Source organism: Marmota marmota, unplaced genomic scaffold (genome assembly GCF_001458135.2).
Source record: "Marmota marmota marmota unplaced genomic scaffold, marMar, whole genome shotgun sequence".
NCBI lineage: Eukaryota > Metazoa > Chordata > Mammalia > Rodentia > Sciuridae > Marmota > Marmota marmota.
The window spans coordinates 40,281,902-40,307,127 of NW_025999977.1; the positions used below are offsets into that span (position 1 = coordinate 40,281,902).

The following is a 25,226-nucleotide window of genomic DNA, read 5'->3' on the forward strand; positions in this document are numbered from 1 at the left end:
CTGGTACCCGCCCCCACCCCCCAAAAAAAACACAAATATTAATAATAAAGTAATAATAATGATGATGATAAAATGACAGTAGGCTGCCCAGGTTCTTTATTTTAATATTATAGTCCAAATAACTTCAGAGCCTTAAACTTTGGGGAGGATTTTTCCAGGCAGCTTCCTTGATGGCCTCATTTGGCTTACAGAGGATTTCACTTAATGGCCTTCTTCAGGTGCCCAATGAACTATGAGGAGAAAATTTAAATTATCTCTGACTTCAGAGATTCTCCACCATCAACACACAGGGATCTTATTAGCCTGGTCTTTTCTCCCACTCTAGCTTGTAGACACTATAGACAGTAACATTTTCTTCCAGTAGTATTTGATGTTCTGTATGTGACATGTGACTAAATGTGAAAACTAAACCATGCTTTTCTCTGTAGTTTTAACACTACTGCACTTGGGATTAAGAGTAGAAAACCTTGCTTTCCCTATCTCAGAAAAACATTTCTAGGTATCACTTTCAGCCCCAGATTTTTCCATAGTAGAATCTGTCCCCGGGTAAATACTCATGATGCCAGATTCCCTCAATAGTATCCAGAGATGGAGCCAAACCATCAAAAGAAGTGGCTGTGGCCCAGGAATCATGGAACAGGTCGTCTAATAGGAACATGGCAAATTTATGAGAAACTCAAATTTAAGTGAAGAAACTTCCAGTTGACTTTTCCTTTTTTAGTGTGATTTCCTAATCCTACACAGAAACAATTGCTTCAGGATGAGAGTTATGATTTCAATACATCTGAATCTCAAGTCTGATGTTTGGGACCTGGAACCTAAATCTTATCTCTTTGGTGGGAGAGATTCTAACTACAAATATTTGTAGCGATCAATGTCATGGCATTGTGGAAAGGCATAATGCCACAGACCAAAAGACTAGAGGTTGCCAGTGGCTCTGGGAGAAGGGGAGGGAGGAACAGGTGAAGTCCAGGGGATTTCTAGATCAGTGAAGCTGGCATGTAAAGTGGAAGACATATATCATTAGGCATTTAGCGTAACCTACTGAGTGTACAAAACAAATAGTGAAACCCAGTATAAGCTGTGTACTTTGGGTGGTAACCATGAGGCAGTATAGATTAATCAATCAACACATGCAGGTACCACAATGGTGTGAGATGTTGGTGGGGAGGCAGTGTGTGTGTGTGCGCGTGCAGAGAAGGTGGGAGCCTATACTTTTGCTCATTTTTTAATAGTCTAAAGAAGTTAAGACTATTAAAAATTAGTAACTGGGGTGCACTAACACAGTAAAAAATTATGCCAACACTCATCACCACATTGGAAATACACGCTCTTTACTAATAGGCAGAATATTCAAGATTCTATAAATATTCACCCATACCCTGAAAGCTGCCTCCAGATTCCTTTATATTTCCAAGTCTAGGGCAACAGAAACTGCCCAATATAAATGGAATACCATAGGGAAAAGCAGTCCCTTAATGCCTTCAAGCACCTTTGGGAACAGAACTGTGAAGCTTATGTAGTAAGAGGATGGATCACTTTAAGCATCCACTTAAATCAAAACCCCTTAGGAGTTATTAAAATGCTCAGAAGTCATCCAATTGCAAAAACATCAGTGTATTTGACAGTGGGGCATTTGAAATAGGGAAAGACCCACTCTGGGGTGGGATGGCATTTTGAGAATGGACACATAATACCTCAGGTGTGAGTCTAGCCATATATGTCTATAGTAAGTCAGGTGACCTACCAGCCTGTCCTGTTCAGAAAACCGAAGCTATGGACTACACACACACACAGAGAAACATGGAAACTTGCTTTCAGACTTACAAAATAATAGGACAGTTTAGAAATGAGGTGTATTATTTTTAGGTCCACACAAGTGTTGGCAATCACTAGAGATAATGATACTCAAACTGCCCTACTGCCTATTAAGGTGTCAGTATCATTCAGAGAGGCTGTGGGGACTCCTACAATCTAAATTGACTAAAAAAATGTTGACCTCAAGGGCTAGTTTCAGAAATGACATGAATCTAATAAGGTAAATCTAGTACAAACATTAGAAGCCAGCACAGCACTTGTAACATTGTGAGGTGCTAAATTCAAAGAACTCAGCCCAGGAGCCTTAGACTGGTTATCATGGTAGGGAATGCTATCTTGGCTTGTGCTGTTGCTGACCCAGCCTCCCAGTCCAACTTACCTTGAATACAGCTAGTTACAAGCACTTCCTATTCTTAGGGAACCTGTTTGTGCCTAATTGAGGAAATGCCCAAGGTTCTGGGGCTCTTGAACAATCCAGCCCAGCAGGCCTACACCTTGGTTGGCTCTTTGCTGGGTAATGTTTCTCTTCTCTGGGAAAAATGGTCATGGCTAACTGTCACTAGGTAAGCAAGGAATATGCCTCACACGGGTTGTTTGCTTCCCAAGAGAAGAGGCAATAAAAGCGTATAGTGCTATAGTCTTCATGACCTCACTTTGGGTCAAGCATCTGCACATTTTCTATAATCTCACTGTGGGAAAAGCAAGGGTATCTAAGCACCACAAGGTGCCAGGGAAGCAGAAATCATCCTGTGAAGTTAGAATGGCATCCCTAAGAACTGCTTAGATTTGAGACATTGAGGAAAGAAACCTGGGTAAGAACTGAACATGGGCCTGATTTTTATTTATGTCTCAGACAAAAACTAGAAAGGGACTTTGGTGATAAGTCCTGGGTTTGTCTCTTGGAGTCATTATCTTTCACTCACTTTCTCATAAAACATTCAAGCTATCGAGGCAAATCTTGGAATGTGAATCACAGTAACAAGTCAGACAATATAGTTAGGGTAACAAGAGGAAGGGTGTCTAGCTTTGTTGAACGATGGATATAGACTTTCCCTGCCAGAAGCTCAAATACAATCAATGGCTACAATCCTCAGGAGGGCAGGGGGACTACTATTTTGTTGTCTTTCCCATAACTATAATTTCTGTACAAGAACACAGAGAGGAAAGCTAGAAATCAAACCTGTGTCCTTTATTCCACCTAGTAGGCACACCTAGGAGCCATATGTGGACTCCTGTCTCAACAGGCTAATGGAAGGTTCCTGGGGCCCAAGGCACACAGCTACCTGGGCTCTGCTTTCCAGGTGGATAGTAGGGTGGGTAGTGGAGAAACTGAACTTTGAGGCAGAGCCCCCAGCACTGAAGTGGTATGGAGAGTTGATGTTAGGTAGGACTCTGATGGGAGCGGGTAGTGATGGACCTCAAAGGGCCTTCTGGGTGTTCTGAGGTAAGATGCATTTCCACCAGGCCCCCAGATCCACTGTCAGCACATGCAGGCTGCAGGCAGAGGTGAAGCTGCTGTTGCCCACTGTGCTGCTCGATCAGTCTGGAAGCCCCTAGTCTTTTTCTGTTGTAACTAAGGTTGTGACTGATAATGAAAAGAGAGACTGTGAAACTTGCTGAGAGTCTCATCTTTTTGGAGATGAATTTGGGGCTTTAGAAGTGAGATGGAGGGCAGTGGAGAGCAGGAGGCAAGAGAGTAGTATAGGTTACCAGCCCAAGGATGAAGGCCCATTGCACAGCTCCCACGAAGCCCTGTGGGTCCTCCCATGGACTTGTGGGCAGATTGAGAGATCTCTGGCCCAGCCCCTACTAAAGATGGAGGAACTGGGCCAGAAGCAACTGGCTACTTTGCCTAGGAGACAGAACTCAGGCACCAAATTAAAAGAGTCACCTTCTACCCTCCAGCAGTCTCAGATGGCCTGCCTATGACAGAATCAGTGGTCAGGAAGGCAGGGCCTATTGCTGGGATATCATGGCAAGTCCCCAGTCCAAGAAAGCTACTGTGATGTCCTGTAGGCAGAGCCAGGTCCAGTGGACAGCCTCGTTGAGCTGTGTCCTCAGGCAGTCCCAGGTCACCTCACCTCTGGGAGAAAAGCAGAATATTTTAGGGGCAGGGTATGTGTGCATGCAGCTGTGTCAAATCACAGGGCTGTAGCTTAGACCCACAACCTTCATTCCAGAGTGGCCCGGGTATGTAAGGATCAGGGCAGCATGAGACTGAATAATGATGCACTGTCCCCGGGGACAGAAAGTAGGCCCATTAGGAGGGCCTGCCCGAGCTCTGGGTGAAGGTCTTACCTGCACACCTCATGGCAGTACTCCTGGGCTCGGGAAAGGGCCTCAAGCAGCATATGCCAAATAGGCAGCAGCACACTCTGGTAGAGAAGCAGGAACAGCTCCCTCAGATAATGGAGCAGCTGGTGCAGGGTGTCAGGAAGCTGAATCTGTAGCTAAACAATGGGGAATGGCTGGGGTCAGGGCACCCAGGGCAATGCATCCTGGCCCTAAGGATCCTATCCACATTGGGCTGTATCTTTCCAAGATCTCTTGGGAAGACCAGCCCGTCTCTTTTCGTGCTTACCCTCTGAGAGAGGCTGGTGAAACTGTCACTAAACCAGGCAAGGTGGGAGGCACAGTGGGCAGAAAGGAAGCTGACTGTGGCATTGGTGTGGGCCCAGGCCTGTTGCAAACTGGGTTGTATCATGGTAAGCAGGTGGGAGCCACAGGCTGGCAATGTCTCCTCTAGCCAGCTGTGGAGAAGACAGAGGGGATGAGAGGGTTCTTAGCTCCTGCAGGCCAGTTCAGCTCCTCAAAAATTGCTAGGGAAAGGGAGGCCTTGAGAAAGGAAGACCACAGCACCTCCTGTTGATTGCTAATTCCCACATAGCCACCTGTACCACCCTGAACCCCAAACCTTCCCTCTTACACTCCTCTATCTTCCCTGGGAGCAGCTCACCTGTAGCCTTGCAGGCTGTAGGAGTAAAGTCTGGCATATACTTGCTGGCCAGCAGGCAAGAAACCAGATGACTGAAGCAACCTGCCAGTGAGGGAGGCTGAGAAAAGGAGGCCCTGGTGAGCTGGGAGTTGAGAGGGGCAGGGACTTGGATGACAGACAGATAAAGTCCCTGGGCAGGCAAAGTGAGGTGGGGCAGTGGGGCAGAACTTTGTGTGCTCAAGGGTTGAAAAGCTGACTTCAATTAGTCTGGAGCAGGCTTGGAGGGAGGCATGTGAGCCTAGGGGGCTGAATCTTCTCTTGGGTCAGGTGAACAGGAGGAACAGGCATAAGGTGGAGTCCTGGACTTGGGTGTCAGGAAGCCTCAGGTCTGAGCATTTGCCCTTCTATTTACTAGCTGTGATTTTATTTATTTATTTTTTAATTTTAGGCAGTACTGGGGATTGAACCCAGGGGTGCTCTATCACTGGACTACTCCCTATCCCTTATTTTTTATATTGAGATAGAGTCTTGTTAAGTTGCTGAGGCTAGCCTTAAACTTGAGATCCTCCTGCCTTAGCCTCCCAAGTCACTGGGATTACAGGCATGTGCTAATATGCCCAGCTTGCCCATTTTTTAATTTTTTGAGACAGGGTCTTGCTAAGTTGCTTGGGCTGGCCTCAAACTTGCAATCCCCTTGCCTTAGCCTTACAAGTAATTATTAGCACAGGTATGTGCCACTGTGTGCTAGCTATGATATTAAGCTAATAGTTAAATATTTCTGAGCCTCAATTTCCTCAAGAATTAAAAGGAGGTTAATACTTAAGTCAACGGATGTCTTGAATATACAATTATTTCTATACTGCAAGCACCAGTGCACTCTGAAGTGGTAATGTCACATTTTTAGACAGAAAACAGAAAATTCAGTCTGAAAAATGTTCATTTGGTGGCATTGAGAATACATTAGGACAAATGTAGGTACTGGGGTGCTACATCTAGCTCTGTGCCCACCATCTTCTCTCTTTCTTGATTGCCAATCACCGCTTACCATGAAAAGAGTTGTGTGACCGGATGTCATGACACAGGAAACCTATGGCAAAGACCAGCAGCAATAGCAATAGCCGGGTCCAGGGTGGCTGAGGGCCCCGGGCCTGTTGCAACAAGCCCTGGTAGGAGACAGGAAGAAACAGTGGTCAGAAGGGAGAGTCTGGTCCTTGCCTCTAGGCAGGCCTTTTCTAGGAGGAAGGCCTGCACATTAGCCCCAAGTCAGGGGTGAGGTGGGGGCAAGACATGTGGGGCAGGGGTATGATCCAGGCCCAACCCGGAGAATACTGAGAGATGTAGGACCATTAGTTGGTTGGAGAAGCTGAGTGCTCGCACCTTGCAGGCCACATCACAGGTGACAACATGCTGGTTGTTACTGCTGCCCTTCTTTAGTAGCTCCTGGTTGGTAAGCTTGAAGGACTGAATGGTTTCTTGCAGAGGCTTCTGTACCTTTAAGACAACAAAAGCTGGATTGAGAACATGAGATCTGGCCCATTAGAGAATCCTGAGCCTCCACCCTGTTTCACTTTTCATGCCAAGAACATAGGAAAAGGAAGACAGTGGCTGAAGGGCACAAACTCAGAACCCAGGTGAGGCCCAGCCTGCTATATCCTCTTAGCTCCTTACCTTCTTGGGAATCCGCTCCCAGGACTTGAGCAAGTGCTCCAACAGCAGGCTGTGGGGAAAGCACACCCTTGTATTTAGGTGGCTGCTCAGCCTTCCCACCTTCTTATAACCCCCTGTGGCCCTGGCTCCTTCAGGATGAAAGACCTTCCACCCCCTATCCACAGAGAAGCAGCTCCCTAGAGGGAGGAAAGGGAGGGAACTCCAACAAAACTCCTACTGAAGCTGGGTGGTATGAGCTAACAGAACAAAGACCAATGTTCCCCCTACTTCTAGGATAAGGACGGGCCAGTCACAGGCTGGGGAGCATGAACTGGGAGGCTTCTCTGTGGATCAGAGCCCTACCCCCACCTGCCTGGATTGTGACAGGTGTTTGATGTACAGCTGCCTCCAGATGCTGGTGCTGAGGGGGTCCACTGTCAGGCACTGGGTCAGGCTGCCCAGGAGCTGCAGAAGAGGACACAAGAGAGATTGCTGAGGGTTGGGGCTGATAGAGAGGGAAAACACCCAGAGGCCACCTGGGCAGCACATCCACCCCACAGGTGTAGAAATACGATCAAGATTCCTGTAAGCTCTGAGAGACGCTATCAGGGGGAAGAGGGGCTCCTGAGCTAGAGACTGAACTCAAAGATTGCTCATTTCTAAGGCACAGGACACCAAAGATGTCCCAGGCCTGAATATGCTACCCTTTAACAATTGTGCTCCTAAAGGCAGGTGTGAGGGAGTAGACAGGTGGCTGTGGAAGTGAACTAAGGAAATACTGGGATACAGGCTCCAAGAAGACAGGACCTTTGTCAGCAGATGGAGCTACCAGAGCTGAACTGGGCAAGTGACAAGCCTGACGCCAGTTCCTTACCTCTTTCTTCATCCCAGACGGACAGTTAGGGGTGGCTCTGGACAGGAAGGAAGGGAAGTAGGTATGCAGGGTAGATTCCGGCTTTGCTCCAAATGCCAGCACCTTCAGTCGGGGGTAGAGCTTACACAGCTGTTCCTGCAGGCTGCAGAGGGGTGGGAAGAGGTCCAGGCACAGCTGTAAAAGGAGCTATGCCACTGAGCCTTTTGCCTGCCTCACAGCCCACGCCCTGGCTGAGGGGAGAGTCACTAAAGACCTTGTGATGACTATGAATATTTTAAATCAGGACTCCTTGGAAAATCTGTTGAAAGACACAGGCCCTCTCCTTATGGAAATATCCACGTGCTAATCACACTCAAGGGTTATATAATTTTGGGGATTCACTGATTCCTTGAAATCCACCCTTGAACTTCTAGGCTGTGAACCTCAGATCTTGGGCAGCTGGGGGAGAAGGGATGGAAATATAGTGCCTGGGCCTGACCTTGAACTAGGATCCCTTCACAGCAGGGCTGAGCAGGGCAGACCTACCTGGGTGACAAGGAGTTGTTGGGCATATAGGCAAAGTCTAAAAGTGGGAAGAAGTCCTTGGGGCCAATCATGCCAAAGCCCTTGGTGAGGTTTGGATGCATCCTTGAGGACAGAGGGAGGAAGAAACAGGCTTGTTGGAGACCACTACTCAGGCCAGCTGTTTGGCCACGACCCTAGTTAGGACAATATACAGGAAAAAGGGCATAAACACTACCCCTCCCCCAGCCCTTAATGGTTCCCTCCCTTTCCTTCCTCACCATCACATTTGGAGGTGGGAGGAGCTGTCCTGATTTTCCTCGCATCTATGGAGACCAGGATCACAGCATCCCATTTTGCCGAAACAGCATCCTGTGGACACCCTGGGCCTTCCCCTTGCTGTCCCCCCATTACTCACAGGAGCAGCCGATCCAGGTATGCGATGGCAAAGGGAGACAGAGACTTGATGCCCAGCACAGGCAGCATGATCCCCAGCCACACTACAGAGACAAAGGTCAGGGAGAAGGCTTCAGCCTGTCCACTGGGCACACCAAGGGGAGTGCCCGGGCTCCAAGACCTTCCCTTTCTTCCTCACTTCCTTGTTACCTTTCAGTCCCTCGGTGAGGTTGGCAAAACCTGCTTGTCCCAGGGCCCACATGATGGTCAGGCACTTTGCTGGCCGGTTCTGGTGGGACCTCAGCAGTTCCAGGAACTGAGAAGGGATGGGGGGTCAGGACAAGCGAGATCACCAGGGCAGGGCAGAGTAAGGTGGGAAGAGAGATGTCAACTGGGAGAAAAAGAGTCAGCCAAGTGACAGTGGAGCACTATAGCAGTGTGGTGTACTGATTCACAGAATGGGCTTCACCCATACTTTGCACTTTCTGGTTGGCTAGACCTGGGAAAGCTGCAGAACCCTCTGTGCCAAATCTTCCCACTGTCAGGAAGGGGTCAATAGTGCATTCTCATGCATATCAGAGAGAGCTCACAGCATCATGCACCATTCCTGGTGTTATAGGGTCTCCCTTTATCTCACTACATAGTCCAACAATTAGATTCTGAATAGCCTCCCCAGTCCTGGCCCTGGTGACCCCAACACCATCCAAAGCTTACCTTGCTCAGATTCATGGTGGCAATCTTGGGCTTGTCTTGTAGAATGGCCTGGATGCAGATGCGGTAACCATGTAATGACTCCCCTGGAGAGACACACGTTTTAAACTGTTACATTACTTGGCTTCCCAAACCTGAAATCTCCCCTCCTGGGAGCTGTAAGCCCAGAAGCTGGGCCCACTGAGTCTTAATCTCCTCCCTTTCCAAAAAGTGTCAAAATCGGCACATTTCTCTGCTGGGCCCCTCTCACCTGGTGTCTTATCGAGTTCTTGCAACATGGTGAACAGACAATGGTCAAAAAAGAGGTCCAGAGACCCTGATGCCTTTGCCAGGAGCCCTCGGATGATCCCGCGCAGCTCTCGGCTCACCAGGCTGTAGGGATAATCTGGGGCCCATTGGCCTCTATGTGAGTACTGGGACCAAATGCCCTGCCAGTCTGAGAATGCTGGTGCTCTCCCTTGAGAACAGTGAGTGGGGGCAGAGGTCCCTGAGGCTGATGTTCCTCCCTCTCCCAAGGAAGCCCACACACTTGCACAGCCAAGTATGAATCAGGATGGTGGGGGCACTGAGCTCTGTTATGAACAAATAGCCTTTCTAGAATTTTCTTGATTTTGTCTGAGCTAAGGGTGTTGGGAAGACTAACCATGAGTATGCTGGCTGAGTGTGGGTTCACTCTGAGGAGCCTGGAGCTTGTAGTTGAGGTAGCTGGCCAGGTCCTTCAACCACACAGAGGGGTTTCCAACGAACACACTCTGGCTCTTGTCCAGTTCCTTCTGCAGAGCTGCCACATCCAGCTGCCAAAGATAAACGCCTCCATGGTGAGTTGGGAGTGAGTGGAAGGAAAGAAGGGTGGTGGTGGGGGGAATGGACAAATGATGTGGTAGTAGGAAGCAATAAGGTTTCTGTTTTTATTTATTTATTTTATTTATTTATTTTTTTTAATTTTTTAGTTTTCGGCGGACACATCTTTATTTGTATGTGGTGCCGAGGATCGAACCCGGGCTGCACGCATGCCAGGCGAGCGCGCTACCGCTTGAGCCACATCCCCAGCCCAAGGTTTCTGTTTTTAGCATAAGTATGTAGAATGCCATCATTATGTTACATGCACAAAAAGTGTGGACGAGGACAGCTGAGGATGCTGATCTCATGGCCCTGTGCTCTTAAGCCATAAAGAGGAAAAAAACAAGGACAAGATGGAAAGTGTAAGATTACTGCTTCCGTGGGAGAGGGAACCAGAATCAGCTTCTCTATCCCCTCCCTGGTACACCCTACAGATTTCCCATATCCCTTCCATTCTTGAGTGCAAATATTCCATCTCCTTGGGGTTTTCATCTTTTCCTGAACTCCGCCTAATTAATAGAATCCCAAATCCCACAGGTCCCTAACTGCCTGTCCCCATCTTCTCTGCTCTTCAAGCCCCTGAATCTTTCTACACCTCATGTCTAGGGATACTCACAGCTCTCATGGCCTCCTCTAGGCTGCGGAAGCGGCCCTGCTTCTGATTTTGGTTGGTGACAGTTGCTACCTTCTTCGGCTGCTTCTTGTTGGCAGGTTTCTTAGGATCCACAGCAGGGGGTGGAACCTGTTCCTTATTTTGCCTCTTCATGATTTTCTCAAAGCCCCGTTCATAAAGGGTGCTTGTGGTCTGGATTGGAGCTGGGGTGAAAACAGGCAGAGAAAGGGGGCCACACTTAAGTCCCTAGAACCTCACAGGAACCATGGTCTCCTCCACCATACCAGCACCTAATTCATCTGCAAGGAGGAGGTCTTCTCAACTCCTCTTGCTGGTTGCTTAGGAGCAGGGCAGGGAGTCCTCCTGTTGGCTGCTTTTGGTCATCACAACGCCAGTCCAGGGCTCTTGAACAGAGGCCAGGCAGTTCTTCATTAGACAAATTAGAGTGTATGGGAACTGGTAGAGGCGTGGATACAGAGGATTGGCCTCTTTGGTGCGTGTTACTAGAGCTCAGGTTTTTTCCTTCTTGGTTCTGAGGTGACAAGTCTATAATCAACAAGTGACAAGTGTTCTCCACCCCTCAGATGCACTCCTGGTGCGTGCTGAGTGTGTGGCGGGTCATTTCTCTCACTAGTGGGCCTCCCAACGGTCCCTCCTGGACCTGCTGGTTACTTAAGGAGTGAGGGAGCACAGTGCTGGCCTCTCCGCGGGGAGAGGCCAGCGAAGGCCAGGGCAGCTGGGAGTGTTGTGTGCAGAGACCTGAGGGGCTGAAGACCAAAACCCAGTCCCCCTCGACACGGAAACCTGGGCCAGCTGACTCCGCTGGGCCTCAGTTTTCCCATCTGTGCCGTGAAGACAGCCACCTCCCCTTGAGCCATCTGGCAGGGTGGCCTCGGGGTCAGCCCGCGGGCTCCCGATCCGAGAGCCCGCCAGAGTTTGGTGCCCGGGCTCAGGGAGCTGCCCCTGCGCCCCTGCCCGGTAGGCCGGGGACGGTGGCGGCGGGCGGGTACTCACGGGTCAGGTCGTATTTCCACACTCCGTTNGGAGGGGGCCCAGGAGGAAAGGGGCCCGGGAGGAGAGGGCCCCAGGTGGAGAGGGCCCCAGGAGGAGAGGGTTCCAGGTGGAGAGGCCTGAAAAACTCTGGTGGAAATCCCGCCTTTGCTCGGCTCTGGGAAACTGGGTTAGCTAGCGCCAGGGTTCCCCTTCCAGGAAATGAGAACAAGCAGGCTCTCGCTTCCATCAACAGAGCCCATTCCAGGTTACAGATGTGGCAGGAAAGGGAGGACCCCTATGTTTGAAGATGAGATGCATACCTGCCATGCTGAGGTGGAGTATATATTCTATGATAGACTATACCTTTCAACAGGATACACAACTGAGGGACTGATGAACTCCTTAGGAAAGAGACGGCACTTGAGATAGGTCCTGAGGAATGGGAGAATTTTCAGGGTTGGGGATCAGGGTAGGTGGAGAGAACACTCCAATTGTGTGAGTCCTTTGTTAATTGGTTTGAGACAGGATCTCACTTTGTTCAAAGCTGACCTTGAACTCCTAGCCTGAAATGATTCTCCTGCCTCAGCCTTCTGTGTAACTAGGACTATAAGCACCCAGGTGTGCACCACCGTACCAGGCTAAGTCACTTTATTTATTTTTTAATTTGTTCTAACTATTATACATGACAGTAGAATGTATTTTGGCAATTGTACACAAATGGAGTACAATTTCTCCTTCCTCTGGCTGTACATGGTGCAGAGTCACACTGGTAGTGTAATCATACATGTATATAGGGTGATGTCTGTCTCCATTCCACCATCCTTCTCATCCCTGCACCCCCTCCCCTCACTGTCACTCCCCTCTACACAATCCAAAATTCCTTCACTCTTCCCCACTCACCCCCACACACCTGATTAGCATCTGCTTATCAGAGAAAACATTTGGCCTTTGGTTTTTTGGGTTTGGCTTATTTCGCTTAGCATGGTATTCTCCAGCTCCATCCATTTACCTGCAAATGTCATAATTTCATTCTTCTTTAAAGCTCAGTAATATTCCATTGTGTATATGTAACACATTTTCTTTATCCATTCATCTATTGAAGGGCATCTAGGTTGGTTCCATAGTTCTAGTTATTGTGAATTGAGCTACTATAAACATTGATGTAGCTATAGTATGCTGATTTTAAGTTCTCTGTATAAACCAAGGAGTGGGATAACTGGGTCAAATGGTGGTTCCATTCCATTCATACTGCTTTCCATAGTGGTTGTACCAATTTGCCATTAAGTCAGTTAATTTAAGCAAAGGCATAGAGGGTGGGAAGCTAGAAGAAAATTCAGTGTGACGATGCTTAATGGGACTTTGGAAGTGATGAGGCTGGAAAGAGATTTGAAGCCATTATGCCAAGGGCCTTCCCTTCTGAATCTGGACTTTATCCTTCAGGTCCTGGGAATCCAGTGGGAAGATGGCATGCTCTACTGTTTTGGAAAGCAAATGTGGCTGTGTGTGTGTGGGGGGAAGCAGGTGGGAAATGCCCAGCTCTTGAACCTCCTCCCCTGGTTTTGCCTCAAGGGGCTCTGACTTGAAATACTTTTGTCAAGGAACACAATTGGGCTGATCATTATTAATTAATTTGTTTTTCAGATCAGTGGTTTACCTCTACTTAAAAGACAACAATAATGCCCCCTCTTTGTTCAATTCCTTCAGTGAGAAAGAATATCAATGGTCAATCTTATTCAGACACAGGAACCACACCTGGAGGCTAACCATAGACATATTCATGAGCACTGGCATGGCCTATTTCCAATGTAGAAGACCTTGAGGCTCTCTGTGGGAACACTTCCAGCCAACTGCATTGTCCCAGATATGGAAAACTCAAGGTGGGGTGAACCCAGATGGAAGTTATATGAAGGAAGGTGGGGGTGAACTTGGATGGAAAGGAGGACTATATATAGCCTTAATACTTTACAATGCGTGGTGTTTAACATACATGTTGCTCCATGCTCTGCCCAGAACTATATATAAACTCCTAAGCTGGCACATTAAAATGGATTTTTCTGCTATCAGGCCCCCTCCTGCATCGTGGGAGTCCTAGCTCTTGCTTAAATAAATCCTGCTCCATTTACTCTTCCCTTTGGTGATTGCGTGTGGATTTTATTCTTTTTTTGTGTGTGGGGGGGTACTGCAGATTAAACTCAGGGGCACTTGACCACTGAGCCACATCCCCAGCCCTGTTTTTTATTTTATTTAGAGACAGGGTCTCACTGAGTTGCTTAGCACCTCACTTTTGCTGGGATGGGCTTTGAACTCTCGATTCTCCTGTCTCAGCCTCCTGAACTGTTGGAATTATAGGCAAGTGCCCCTGCGCCTGCATTGGAGTTTATTCATGAAAATTTGTGAGACAGGAACCCAGAGGAATTATATTTTTTGTATGTCTTGCTGGAGATTGAACCCAGGGCCTTGTGCATGCAAGACAAGCACTCTACCAACTCAGCTATATCCCCAGCACCTGCAGAGGAAATTGGTGAAGCGGGAAATCTAGTCTCATCCCCAAACTCCGGTTTCAACAGAAGAGGCCCTATTTTGGGAAGAGAAGCAGAACTGGTTTTCTTTAGATGCAAAGGAGGGGCTGCTCCATGGCAGAAACCTAAGGGTAGGGGAGGGATTTTTTTTTTCTATTGCTCATCAAAATGTCTGGCAGGTTATCTGTTGGAACATGGTACTTCGGGAATAGAATCCATGCATTTACTTATCCTGCAACATTTCCTTCTGGGTCAGGCCCTGTGCTAGGTGTGGAGCGGTGCGATACACCTCCTGTGCCATGAGGAACTTGAAGCCTGTATGGGAGACTAATGTATGAACAGAAAATTACATTTACTATCTTAAGTGTCCCAGAGGAAAGACACCTTGGTGTGGGGTAGTGGGAGGACATGGGGAAGAAGTGGCTTTACATCCCTGAGCTCTAGATGTTTGAAGGGCAGCCTTAGACATTACTACAGAGGCGAGCTTGTAGGTAGGTACCCACATGAGGTTTCCATGTCCAGAAGATGTTATGCTAAAGAGGTTAGGTGGTGTTCAGTGTAGGGACAAGAAGAATGAGGTCACTGAGCATCGTTTGCCTGTCACAGTGGTCCATTTTACCTTTTGAATATAGCCCTTGCTACTTATTTTAAAAGGAACATGTTTTCTTCCTTTCTCTCTCTCCCTCCATAACCTGGGGTTGGGGAACAAGATTACCTTGAGTTATCTGTTCTCCAGAAGAACTAGGAGTGATTATTTCCCAAATTAACAAGTGAATTTCAACACACTATCAGGGTGCACCTAGGACCCCTTGCCAGGGCACACCTGGATGTAGCCTTGGAAGAGCTTCTTTCTTTCTTTTTAAAGATCTGAAACTTTATTTATTTATTTGCATTACAATTCTTAATATACCATTATACAATAATTTATCATATCTCTGATTATATATAAGGTATGTTGACACCAAATTCACATCTTCATACATGTATTTTGTATAATGATGAGGGTCTCCTTTCACCATCCATGCTATTCCCCTTTTCCCTCCCTTTCCCTCCCACCCCTATTCCCTATCTAGAGGCAATCTTCCTCCCTTGCTCTCCCTCCCAACCCCATTTTGAGTCACCCCCCTTATATCAGAGAAGACATTCGGCATTTTTTTTTTTTTTGGATTTGCTAACTTCACTTAGCATATCTTCTCTAATGCCATCCATTTCCCTGCAAATGCCATGATATTATTCTTTTTTATTGCTGAGTAATATTCCATTGTGTATAAATGCCACATTTTTTTTTATCCATTCATCCACTGAAGGACATCTAGGTTGGCTCCACAGTTTAGCTATTGTGAATTCGATGCTATAAACATTGATATGGTTGTGTCCCTGTAATATGCTGTTTTTAGCTCCTTTGGGTATAGTCCGAGAAGAGGAATAGTTAGGTCAAATGGTGGTTCCATTCCCAGTTTTCCAAGGAATCTCCATACTGCTTTCCAAATTGACCACACCAATTTGCAGTCCCATCAGCAGTGTATGAGTGTACCTTTTTCCCCACATCCTTGCCAGCACTTGTTGTTTGTCTTCATAATGGCTGCCACTCTTACTGGAGTGAGATGGTATCTTAGAGTAGTTTTAATTTGCATTTCTCTGACTGCTAGAAATGATGAGCATTTTTTTTTTTTTTGTATATTTGTTGATTGATTGTATATCCTCTTCTGAGAGGTGTCTGTTCAGGTCCTTGGCCCATTTATTGATTGGATTATTTGTTTTTTGGTGCTTATCTTGTTCAGCTCTATATATACCCTAGAGATTAGAGCTCTATCTGATGTGTTAGGGGTAAAAAATTGTTCCCAGGATGTAGGCTCCCTATTCACCTCACATATTATTTCTTTTGCTGAGAAAAAAAAACTTTTTAGTTTGAATCCATCCCATTTGTTGATTCTTGGTTTTAATTCTTGGAAGAGCTTCCTTAAAAGCTCTCTGTTTTCCCTGCTGGGCAGAACCACAGCCACTGGGACTGGAGTCTCCCTGTGTTTCTTCTTTGCTAGCAAAGCAATAAACCTTCCTTTTCCTTTTACTCAAAATCATGTCCTCATTATTAAGTTGGCATGAATTGGCATTGGGAACAAGGATCAGGCATTCAGTAACATGCCCATTGCATTAGTTTCTCCTTACTTCTGTAACTGTCAAAAGCTAGTGCTTAAAACAACACAAATTTATCATTTTAGGATTCTGGAGGACAGAAGTCTGGGTCAAATTTCCCTGGACTAAAGTGGAAGTTGTAACAGTGGTCCTCTTTATGTTTTAAATATAGCCCTTGCTGCTCTGACACTGCAACTTGTTTTTTTTTTTTTTTTAACTGGGGATTAAACTCAGGGGTACTCGACTGCTGAGCCATATCCCCAGTCCTTTTTTGTGTTTTATTTAGAGACAGGGTCTCACTGAGTTGCTTAGCCCCTTGCCATTCTGAGGCTGGCTTTGAACTTGCAATCCTCTTGCCTCAGCCTCCTGAGCCACTGGGATTATAGGCATGCACCACCACGCCTGGTTTGCAACTTATTTTTATAATGGACGTGTTTCTTTCTCTTCCTCTCTCCCTGCTCCTCTCTAATCTTAGGGGAGACAGGATTGCCTTTTTTTCCCCATCCTAAGCAGATTTATCTCTCCTTGAGTGCATTTCTACCATGGGAATGAAGTAATCCAGACTTTGAGGAAGGTACCAGAAGATCTTAGAAATGACTGTCCCCCAAATTAACAAGTGAATTACAATTCCAGACAGAGAACACATGGAACGTAGCCTTTGAATCACCTCTTTAAAAGCCCCCTGTTCCTGTTGATGGGCAGAATCACAGCCTCTGGGATAGAAGTCCCCTGTGTTTCTCCTTTGTAGAAAAGCAATAAACTTTTTTTTTCCTTTTTCTCAAAACTGTGTCCTTGTTATTGGATTGGCATTGGGGATTAGAAAGGAGCTTTCAGCAACAAGATGACTATAGGGGTGTGTCCTTGGAGGTGCCAGGGTAGAAGGCAGTTCTGCTTTCCCAGATGTTCCAGGCTGCCTTCACTCATGGCCCCTTCGATCTTCAAAGCCAGTAAGAGTTGGTTGAGTGACTTTGATATGATATCATTCTGACCTTTTCTACCTTCCTTTTCTACCCTTATGACACTTTTGATTATATTGGGCCCCCTGGGTAATCCAGGAATCTCTATACTAAGGTTGTTCAGTTGTACATAGTCTCAAGTCCATCTGTAATCTTAATCGCCTTTGCCATGTAATCTTGAATATCCGCAGGCCCCGGGGATTATGATGTGAGCATCTTGCTGTCTACCACATACATTCACTTTATGATTAGGATGATCTTGGCCTGAAGATGAACATTAGATAGTGAAGAATGACCCTACCTTTTTATAGCACCTACTAGAATAATGGAGGGAAAGCCTTTTACTATTAGGGAAGGGGATTAAGCATCATCAAGACAAATAAAAGCAAGCAAGAAACTTGTTGGAGAAGAAAAAGAACAAATCCAGAATTATCTATGTATGTGGGAATGGGAGTCAGAAGGTAAAGGAATGAGGAATGAACAGATGGGAATGGTTATTTACGGCTCTACTGGGATCATTAGCGGAAAGACCGTGGTCTGGGAGGAGGGGCTTGGGGCAGAGCACCGAAGAGACTGCCTAACTACATTTTGGTCATGGGCATACTAACGATGTCGAGGAGATATCTGCCAGGGCTGAACTGAAACTGGAGGAGCTTCTGGCCCACCTCTGTGGCTCTGAGGATGAGCACTGTGCCATGAGTCAAGAGTTCTGAATTGTAGTCTGTTTCTACTACCTGTGTCACCTGTGGGCCTCAGACCTCAGAGCTGGTTTGGGTAGCTCCAAGGTGCTCACATTGACATCAGCACCGTTGGTCCCTGTTGGGTTTCCAGGCCCTTGGCTGTGATAGCCCTGGGCTGGGCACACCCTGGGGCCATGTGGGTGCTGTGGCAGTGTCCTGACTCCCTCTTCCCATTACTGCTTTTTTCTGTAAAGGAACCACTGGGACATTGCTATCTTCCTGGGTTTTAGTGCTCAGACTAAAACTGCTTATTCTCTATACCCTTCTAGCTGTCACATGAGTCCCTGTCCTCAGCTGCATCACTGTTGTGAGGTGTGTGAGCTTTGACAGGTGCAGGGGGCCCACATGCAATCCAATTTTGCCCAAAGGAGACTGGAACAAAGCACCCCTTGACCAGCTCCCCACCACTTGATTGGGCTGCCATCATCAGCCATGGCTCCAGACTTTGTTCCTCCTCAGGGAAAAGGGCTTGGGCCCCCATGTCTTCCCTTAGAAGTCTGTCACCAGTATTGAGAGTTGGGCCTGGGTCACAGCCCAGTGCCAGTGGTGGTTTCTTTTTCTTCTTCTTCTTCTTCTTTTTTTTTTTTGGTGGGGGGAGGGTACCAGGGATTGAATTCAGGTGCACTCAACCACTGAGCCACAACCCCAACCCTATTTTGTATTTTATTTAGAGACAGGGTCTCACTGAATTGCGTAGTGCTTTGCTGTTGCTGAGGATGGCTTTGAACTTGCAATCCTCCTGCCTCAGCCTCCCCAGTTGCTGGGATTTCAGGTGTGCTCCACCACACCAGGCTGCCAGTGGTGGCTTCTGATGGCAGTGAAGCTATGCTGCATGATCGTCACTTCTAGAGAGGAGGGGTAGCTGGAAGGTGACAAGCCCTGAGACCCAGGCTGTGGCTGAGTTGAAGGAGACATGGGACAGACTTTTTACCACACAAGTTTATTTAAATAAAAGTGAACACATATGCAGGCTGGTGCCCGAGGGGCAGGGGAGGGGAGGCTGGCGGGTGGGAGGCAGACGTACAGTGAGGGCCAGGCAGAGTCTGTGTGGTGTGAACCAGGCTGCAGGAGGGAGTAGCTGAGGGCCTTGGGGCAGTACTGGGCTTTGGTGCTGGGACAGAGGTCTTGGGTGAGTGAGCCCAGCGCCAGGAAGTCACTGCTGTCCCTCGCATGCTCCCCTCCCTTCTCCCTGACCCCTGGGGCCACAGCACTGCCTCCTCAGTCCCCTCCTTCTCCTCACATCAGCCTTCCCCCTCAACTATTGGGAAGTCAAAAGACAAAATAAATAAGAATCAGTGAGTCCTGCCCCGGACTGGGCCAAGGGGAAGGGGAGCCAAGCCAGGCATGCTGCCCCCAGCCCCGCTGTCAGCCCTGGAAAAGAACAGGTAAAGTGCAAGGACAATCCAGTAAGTAAAAATATACCAATGACTTTGTCAAATATACAGCTGCTGGCTGTTGGGGGAGCAGGTGGCTGGCTGGGTGGGTGGCGGCAGCACCCTGGGAAGTGTTGGCCAACACAGCATAGAGACAACGGAAATAAATAGGGGTGGGGAGTGGGCAGGGGTCCTGCTCCCTGGGCCAGTGCCACTGGGGACCAGGACAAGGCCTTTGCCTGCTCACCTGCCCCATCCCCCAACCCCCCTCGCCGGGCTCCCCAATGCTGCGGCACTGACACAAAGCACCCGGCCGGCTGACTGGCTGGAGGAAAAGAATTATAATGTGGGGGTGGGCATGGGGGGAGGCACGGAGCCGTGCAGTCAGCCAGGGCTGGAGCCGCCCTCAGTACTCGTCCTGGTCTTCTTGTTGGTGTTCTTCAATCTCATCATCCTCAGGGGGTGCAAATCCTTCCTGGAGAGGGCAAGGAAGAGGGCTAGTGATCCAGGCAGGTCAGGCTGAGGTGTCAGGTTTGATATGGGGGCGTAGGAGACAGGGCAGAGCACCCAGAAGCCCCGAATTATAGTCCTGCTTTTCCTGCTACTGGCTGTATGCGACTCTGGGCTAGTGACTTCATCTCTCTCCTTATTAGTAAATGTTCTCCAACGTCCCTTCTGGTTTTACCATGCTTCTGGTCTTAGGGTGGCCCACAGGCCTGGGCCAGTAGTAGTCGAAGGAGCACTCACCTCAGTGGCATACAGAATGCCAATGATGCCCGAAATGACAGGGCTGTTTTCACTCTCGTGTTCCTGGCAGATGAGCTCGATGTCACGCAGTTTGCTGAAGTAGAAGTCTCGCTCCTTTTCCAGCCCGTCCACTGTCAACTTCAAGTCCAGGAGCTGCTCAGGTGGAAAGTGATGTTCAAGCTATAATCCCTGCCTCAGACTCCCCTGCCCACCCCCTCTTGACCTTCTGATGCCCAATGTCTTGGCCTTTGTACCAGGGCTATCTCAGCTACCCTTTCCCATACCACTTACCTGTTGGTTGAGTTCAAGAATTTGGGCATCAGTCTCATGGCCACCATTTCGGGCTGATGGGGGATTCTTCCGGAGGATGCAGGGTGGGGCCACATTGCTCAGTCGTCCAGAGGTCTGCATGTTCTTGGGGCCTGTGGGGGATGTCCTCTGTGGAACTGCCCAGAGGAAAAGAGTCAGATGTGGCCACAGGAGCCTATAGTTCACATGGCACAAGATAGCGAGGTGTGAGGACTGCGGGGGCAGACCCATGCGACAGGCAGACACACCCCACTCAGGAAGGGCATCTAAATCTAGGCTTCGAGCCTCGGCCACACATGACATTACAGCAGCTAGGCAGCCCTTTGACAAGCCTGGGAGAGCAGGGACCACAGGGAACTAAAGGAAGGTGTGAGAAGTCAGGGCACAAAGAGAGCTGGCCTGAGGGAGGACCGAGGTGCTGGGGCTGTGAATCAGGGAAGTGGAGCTGGGAGAGTTCAGGGCCCTCTTAAACTGACAGCAGGAACCCAAGAGAAAGCAGTTGGCTCAGGGTTTCCCCTAACACAAGCAACTAGCCCAAAGCCACCCTCCCTGTGAAACCTGTCCCACACCTCCTGGGTCCCTGTCTTAGGATGGGCTCTGCTGCCCTCTGCTGGGCTGGACCCTCTAGCCACACAGCTGGGCAGGGACCCCAGCTCCTCCGAGCATAGCCTGCATGCTATGGCCACTTGCTTTCTAGCCACTTCACCTCCCTAGATAGAGCGGCTGCTTCTAATGCAAAGCAAGCAGGTGAGTGGGGACAGGCCCAGGCGGGACAGCAGCGCAAACAGAGGAGGCGGCTCTGCTATGACGAGTCAGATGTAGGCTGGGGCTGCTCCTCTCTCTTCCTCCCCAACCTTGCTGTCCCCCCAAAGGCCCTATTGCTTCTTCCCCTGCCCCTTTAGCACACAGACAAAGGCTCATTCTAGAGATTCATCTCTTGAGGACTTCGCACTAAGGGCCTTGGAATGGGGGGAGATAGGATCCAGCTTGGCAAACTCCTGCCCCTGTGTATACAAAGGGCAGGGACAGGAAGGGACTATGGTGCTGGTATAAGGCCTTGGCTTAATGAACTTGGACAGAGAAATCATGCCACTTTGCTGCCTGTGATCTTGAAGGCAAACAAGTTAGCTCATGCTAGGATAGGAAACAAAGTTCCCTGGGCCTCAGGTGCCACTGTGCTGGTGCAGGTGGCTTTCAGAGTGGGTTTTGGAGCCCTCTCACCCCTTCCTGAGATTCCCAACAAGCAGGCAGCAGGCGGCGCCATCTGAACTCCGTGATAACAGTCTCCTCCAGGCTGGTAAGGCCAGGCCGGCGGCCCTGGGGGCACTTCTGGCTGTTGAGTCCTGCCGGCCTGGCCCCCCAAACTCCCTCCCCCAGCTCGGGCACGTTACCTGCTGTGCCAATGAGTTTCTTGGATTTGTTGAAGATCTGATCACCTGGGTTAGGAGGTGGTGCTACGTCCTGGCCCTGCCGCGCCAGCAGAGGGTTGTAATCCTTTCCATCATAGTTTGCGTCAAAGAATTTCTTAAACCACTGAATAAACTCAAAATTATCTTGGAATTTTCCTTTCACTAATTTTTCTACAGGAATGATCTGAAATAGACCACATAAGCAGAGCACTTTAGCCACCTGCTGCGCAGGGCCACCTTCCTCTGTGAGAGGACCGCTGCTCTCAGGAAAGCCAGCCCTGGGCCGCAGCATTGCCCATCTTCTCCACCTGCCCCCCTCCCATGGCACCAGAACAGACAGGCAGGCTGGCAGGCCGGCCAGTGATCCAGAAGCCATCCTTCTCCCATCGGCTCAGGAAGGACTGTGTATGGATGTCTCTTGGTTCTGCTGCCTGCACGTGAGCTGAAAGCTCAAGACCCACAGCCCTGGGACTATTGAGGCAGGGAAGTGAGCAAGGAGATTTCTGCAGCCCTCCAGAGACACACAACAGGAGTGGTGTCCAGTGCCTGAGTATTTAGGGGTGTGGGGTCTGTGGAGGAGAAAGGGATGGCAAGTGGTGGTGGGTCCCACTGTGCTTTGGGCTGGGGAAGCATTTCCTTTGGAGAGTTGGGTGGAGGAGGGAGTGAACACACACACACACACACACTGGAGTGACCCAAGCAGCCCATCACTCCAGCTGGTGGGCCATCTTCTTCCCTGGGTACATAGCTCCTCAGGGCCCCAGAGTGGCAGGCACCTACTTTGTCAACACCCATCTTCTTGAAAGCTGCTTGCAGCACCTTGAAGTTGTGGATGTATTCATGTTCTAGTTTGGCTTGGAACTTGACCTTCCTCAAGTGCACACAGCCAGGGAAGAGCATGTCCATGAACTGGCAGTAGGCTGCCCCTGTGGAGAGGCACGGCTGACTGAGGCAGGTCCCAGCTGCTCCCCTTCAGCTGTTCTCTCACTCCCACAGGCCCTGTGCTGGTCTCCTCCCCTGACCTGGACCCTCATCTCTCTCCTTGTCATGGGGTGAGGCCAATCATACTACTTACCAGTTAGACACAGCCAATTTCCCCCCAGCTTTCTAAGAATATGCCTATTTGTTACTATTGCTGCATACTGTATGCTACCACCATTCTGAACACTGTGTAAATGTGGCTCAATCCTAACAGTGACCCTAGGTAGATAGTTGATGGGATTGCCACTGTACAAATGAGAAAAATGAAACCTTGAGAGATGTAATGATGTTCCTAGAGCTGCACCAGCAGTATAGGAGCTGAGAGCTGGACCCACAGCAGCTACACTGACCCTGTGCTGTTAACCTGTGGCCTGTTTTTTGACCTCCCATGGGCGCCTCTCTGCCTCTTCACTTTTTCTGCTTGTTTCCTGACTTCAGCTTCAAGCACTGTGACTACTTTGGCTTTCCAGCTCTTCTTCATACTAATGACAAGAAACCTTATTTGCTGTACTCTTCTGCCTTCTCACCCTGGCTTCCTTTCCCTGCAGCAGAGCTGCTCCCCATCCCCACCTCCTACCTGAACAGAGCTGTTCTATCTTGGTATAGTTGAGGTGCAGGGAGTCATTGACCCATGCAAGCATATCATGGCGACTCAGATTTTCACTGGTCACAGATGTGGAGTACACATTGACGGCCATACCCCAGCTGCAAAGAAAGAACAGAGGTGAGGTCAGACCTGGGGCCTCATGCTGTCCTTCAGCAGCAGACAGAGGAGGAGCTGGATGCCCCCCGGGGAAATGAGAAAACACACTGCCTTCAGACCAGCTTTGCAGTTCACCCTCCTAGAGAAGGGGCACTTATTCTTTAAACATTTAACTAGTGTCTTCTATACACCGGATCTGTGCTAGGATGTGGTACAAAGTTAAGATGTGGTCTCTGCATTCCAGGAGTTTAGATGGGCAAATTCCTTCAGCAGGGAGAGATGGGGCAGTAAAAGCAGCATATAAAAATTCAAGAATGGCACAAACAAGGGTGTGCTCACTTCTGCTTGGCAGGGTCAGTTAAAGGTTCAGAGTAGAGATGTTGGAACCTGACGGGAGTAGGAATTTTCCAGACACACAAAGGGATGTGGTGAAAGGCATCGCAGGCCTAAGGCCTAACAAGAACAAAGACACAGCTTATTCCTGGAACTCAGAGTTGTTCAGCAGGCCTGGGGAGCAGGTTTCTGTGTTGGGGTGTGGAACACTGAGGTTGGCAGACACAGATCTGGAAGGGCTTTGTTTACCAGGATGAGGAGTCTGGATTTTCTATTTAGTCAATGGGAAGCCATCAGAGGATATTAAGTGATAGTAATCTCATCAGATTCTGTGTTTTAGAAAGCTAATTAAGCTTTACCTCTGACTTCAGACTCCCTACTCCCATGACCTATTGGCTAACCCAGAGGCACCTAAATCCCACTTGTCCAGAACCTTCTCTTAAAGCATATTTCTGTTCCTGTATTTATTATTGTGGTGAATGTCACCCTGGTCCCCAGTCACTTGATTTGGAAACCTGTCGGGTTGCCCCAGCCAGTCTACTCTCCCTCCAGTACATATCTGCTCATGCCTCAACCCTCCCTCCTCCAGATGCCTAGATGTTCCCACCCTGGGACTTCTCTCTAGCCAAAGCTACCAGGAGCCTCCTTAGAGGCCTTCTATCTTCCAGCTCCTCCCTCCCACAATCCATCCCTGACACTGCTGTGGTCAGAATCCATCTAAAAGTAGGCCTGGCCATCTACACCCCAGCTTCAAACGCTTTTAGCCAACAGTTGTAAACAGGACACTGTTGGCCTCTTCAACCTCATATGCTTGAGCTCTTTAGTACTCACAGTGTTGGAAACAATTTTGAGTTAGTGTCCAATATTTTAAAGTTGGAAGCTTCATACAAACAATATGGGATTTCTGGTTTTGGGCAACTGTGGGCCTGTGTTCTGGCACCACAACCAAGCTGGAGCTGAGTAGGGGCGCCCACCTCTGGTCATCAGGTGGACTGCTTCCCTATCCCCCATCCCCATCCCCACAGAGAGGCCAAGTGTCTGCTGTTTGTCACTGTTAAGAGGGAACCATTTCTTGTAACTAAGTCTTTATCAGAAATGGAGAAACAACATAGACCAAAAGGACCTTGTATTCTGAGAATTGTGATAGTTCATTTTTCTAGGGTCAAGAATTTCCCCCCATGCGTAATATACAAAGTATCTCTGTGAAGTAAGAATGAATACACATAGCCCACTTCCCCATAGGCAACCCAGTCCCCTGTAAGCAGCTGAATGTGACCCCTTCTCTACCACTTATCCAACTCCTAAATGAACCCCACCACTCCAACCTTAACTACCACTTCATTCCCCCATTGAGAATCTGGTGGCCACTCCCCACTCACCCTGTCCACGGTGCTGCTCCCACTGCAGAGTCGGTTTATTCACTGTTCCCCAGTCCCTGGACCAAAGCCCTGGGGCTACATGGGCATCTGCTTATTATAACTCCAACTCCTGCACCCTACCCCAGACCCACTGAATCAGAATCTGCCTTGGACCAAGATACCCAGAAGGCCTGCAGGCACAGTCGGGTGTGAGAAGCGTGCTGTAGAGAAAGGGCCCAGCTTGGCATCCTCTGGACTTGCTCCCCTCACACTCCCTCTCAACCCTAAGCATATTTATCACATGAAACAGCCTAGGTACATTTAACTTAATATAATT

The 25,226-nt window shown here is 48.7% G+C and overlaps 2 protein-coding genes and 1 long non-coding RNA gene across 4 annotated transcripts in view; 1 reads left to right on the top strand and 2 right to left on the bottom strand.

Moving 5' to 3' along the window:
• Positions 1-1,603: 1,603 nt before the first annotated feature.
• Tmem214 (transmembrane protein 214) lies at positions 1,604-11,379 on the bottom strand. The gene is made up of 17 exons (XM_015479887.2): positions 11,350-11,379; positions 10,339-10,538; positions 9,526-9,676; positions 9,133-9,267; positions 8,886-8,968; positions 8,382-8,487; positions 8,194-8,275; positions 7,800-7,901; positions 7,275-7,416; positions 6,774-6,865; positions 6,422-6,470; positions 6,131-6,244; positions 5,799-5,916; positions 4,775-4,871; positions 4,400-4,568; positions 4,117-4,268; positions 1,604-3,901 (listed from the first exon to the last, which is right to left on the bottom strand). The coding sequence occupies exons 2-17, from the start codon at positions 10,486-10,488 to the stop codon at positions 3,775-3,777; spliced, it is 1,869 nt and encodes a 622-aa protein (XP_015335373.1). The 5' UTR covers positions 10,489-10,538; positions 11,350-11,379; the 3' UTR covers positions 1,604-3,774.
• Positions 11,380-11,392: 13 nt separating this feature from the next.
• Positions 11,393-13,455, top strand: LOC125617224. The gene is made up of 2 exons (XR_007348148.1): positions 11,393-11,661; positions 13,033-13,455. It is a non-coding gene; the product is annotated as an uncharacterized LOC125617224 (long non-coding RNA).
• A 5,142-nt stretch (positions 13,456-18,597) lies between these two features.
• The window catches only part of Mapre3 (microtubule associated protein RP/EB family member 3), a 50,731-nt gene continuing 44,102 nt past the window's right edge, over positions 18,598-25,226 (bottom strand). Inside the window, exons 2-7 of one of the 2 annotated variants that reach the window (XM_015479888.2) lie at positions 23,073-23,200; positions 22,295-22,440; positions 21,497-21,698; positions 20,088-20,242; positions 19,797-19,949; positions 18,598-19,524 (exon numbers count right to left, since the gene is read on the bottom strand). In XM_015479888.2, the coding sequence (XP_015335374.1) occupies positions 19,456-19,524; positions 19,797-19,949; positions 20,088-20,242; positions 21,497-21,698; positions 22,295-22,440; positions 23,073-23,193 (846 nt within the window). In that variant the 5' untranslated portion in view covers positions 23,194-23,200 and the 3' untranslated portion in view covers positions 18,598-19,455. The remainder of the gene's footprint in view (positions 19,525-19,796; positions 19,950-20,087; positions 20,243-21,496; positions 21,699-22,294; positions 22,441-23,072; positions 23,201-25,226) is intronic. The other variant, XM_015479889.2, reaches the window with a different exon arrangement.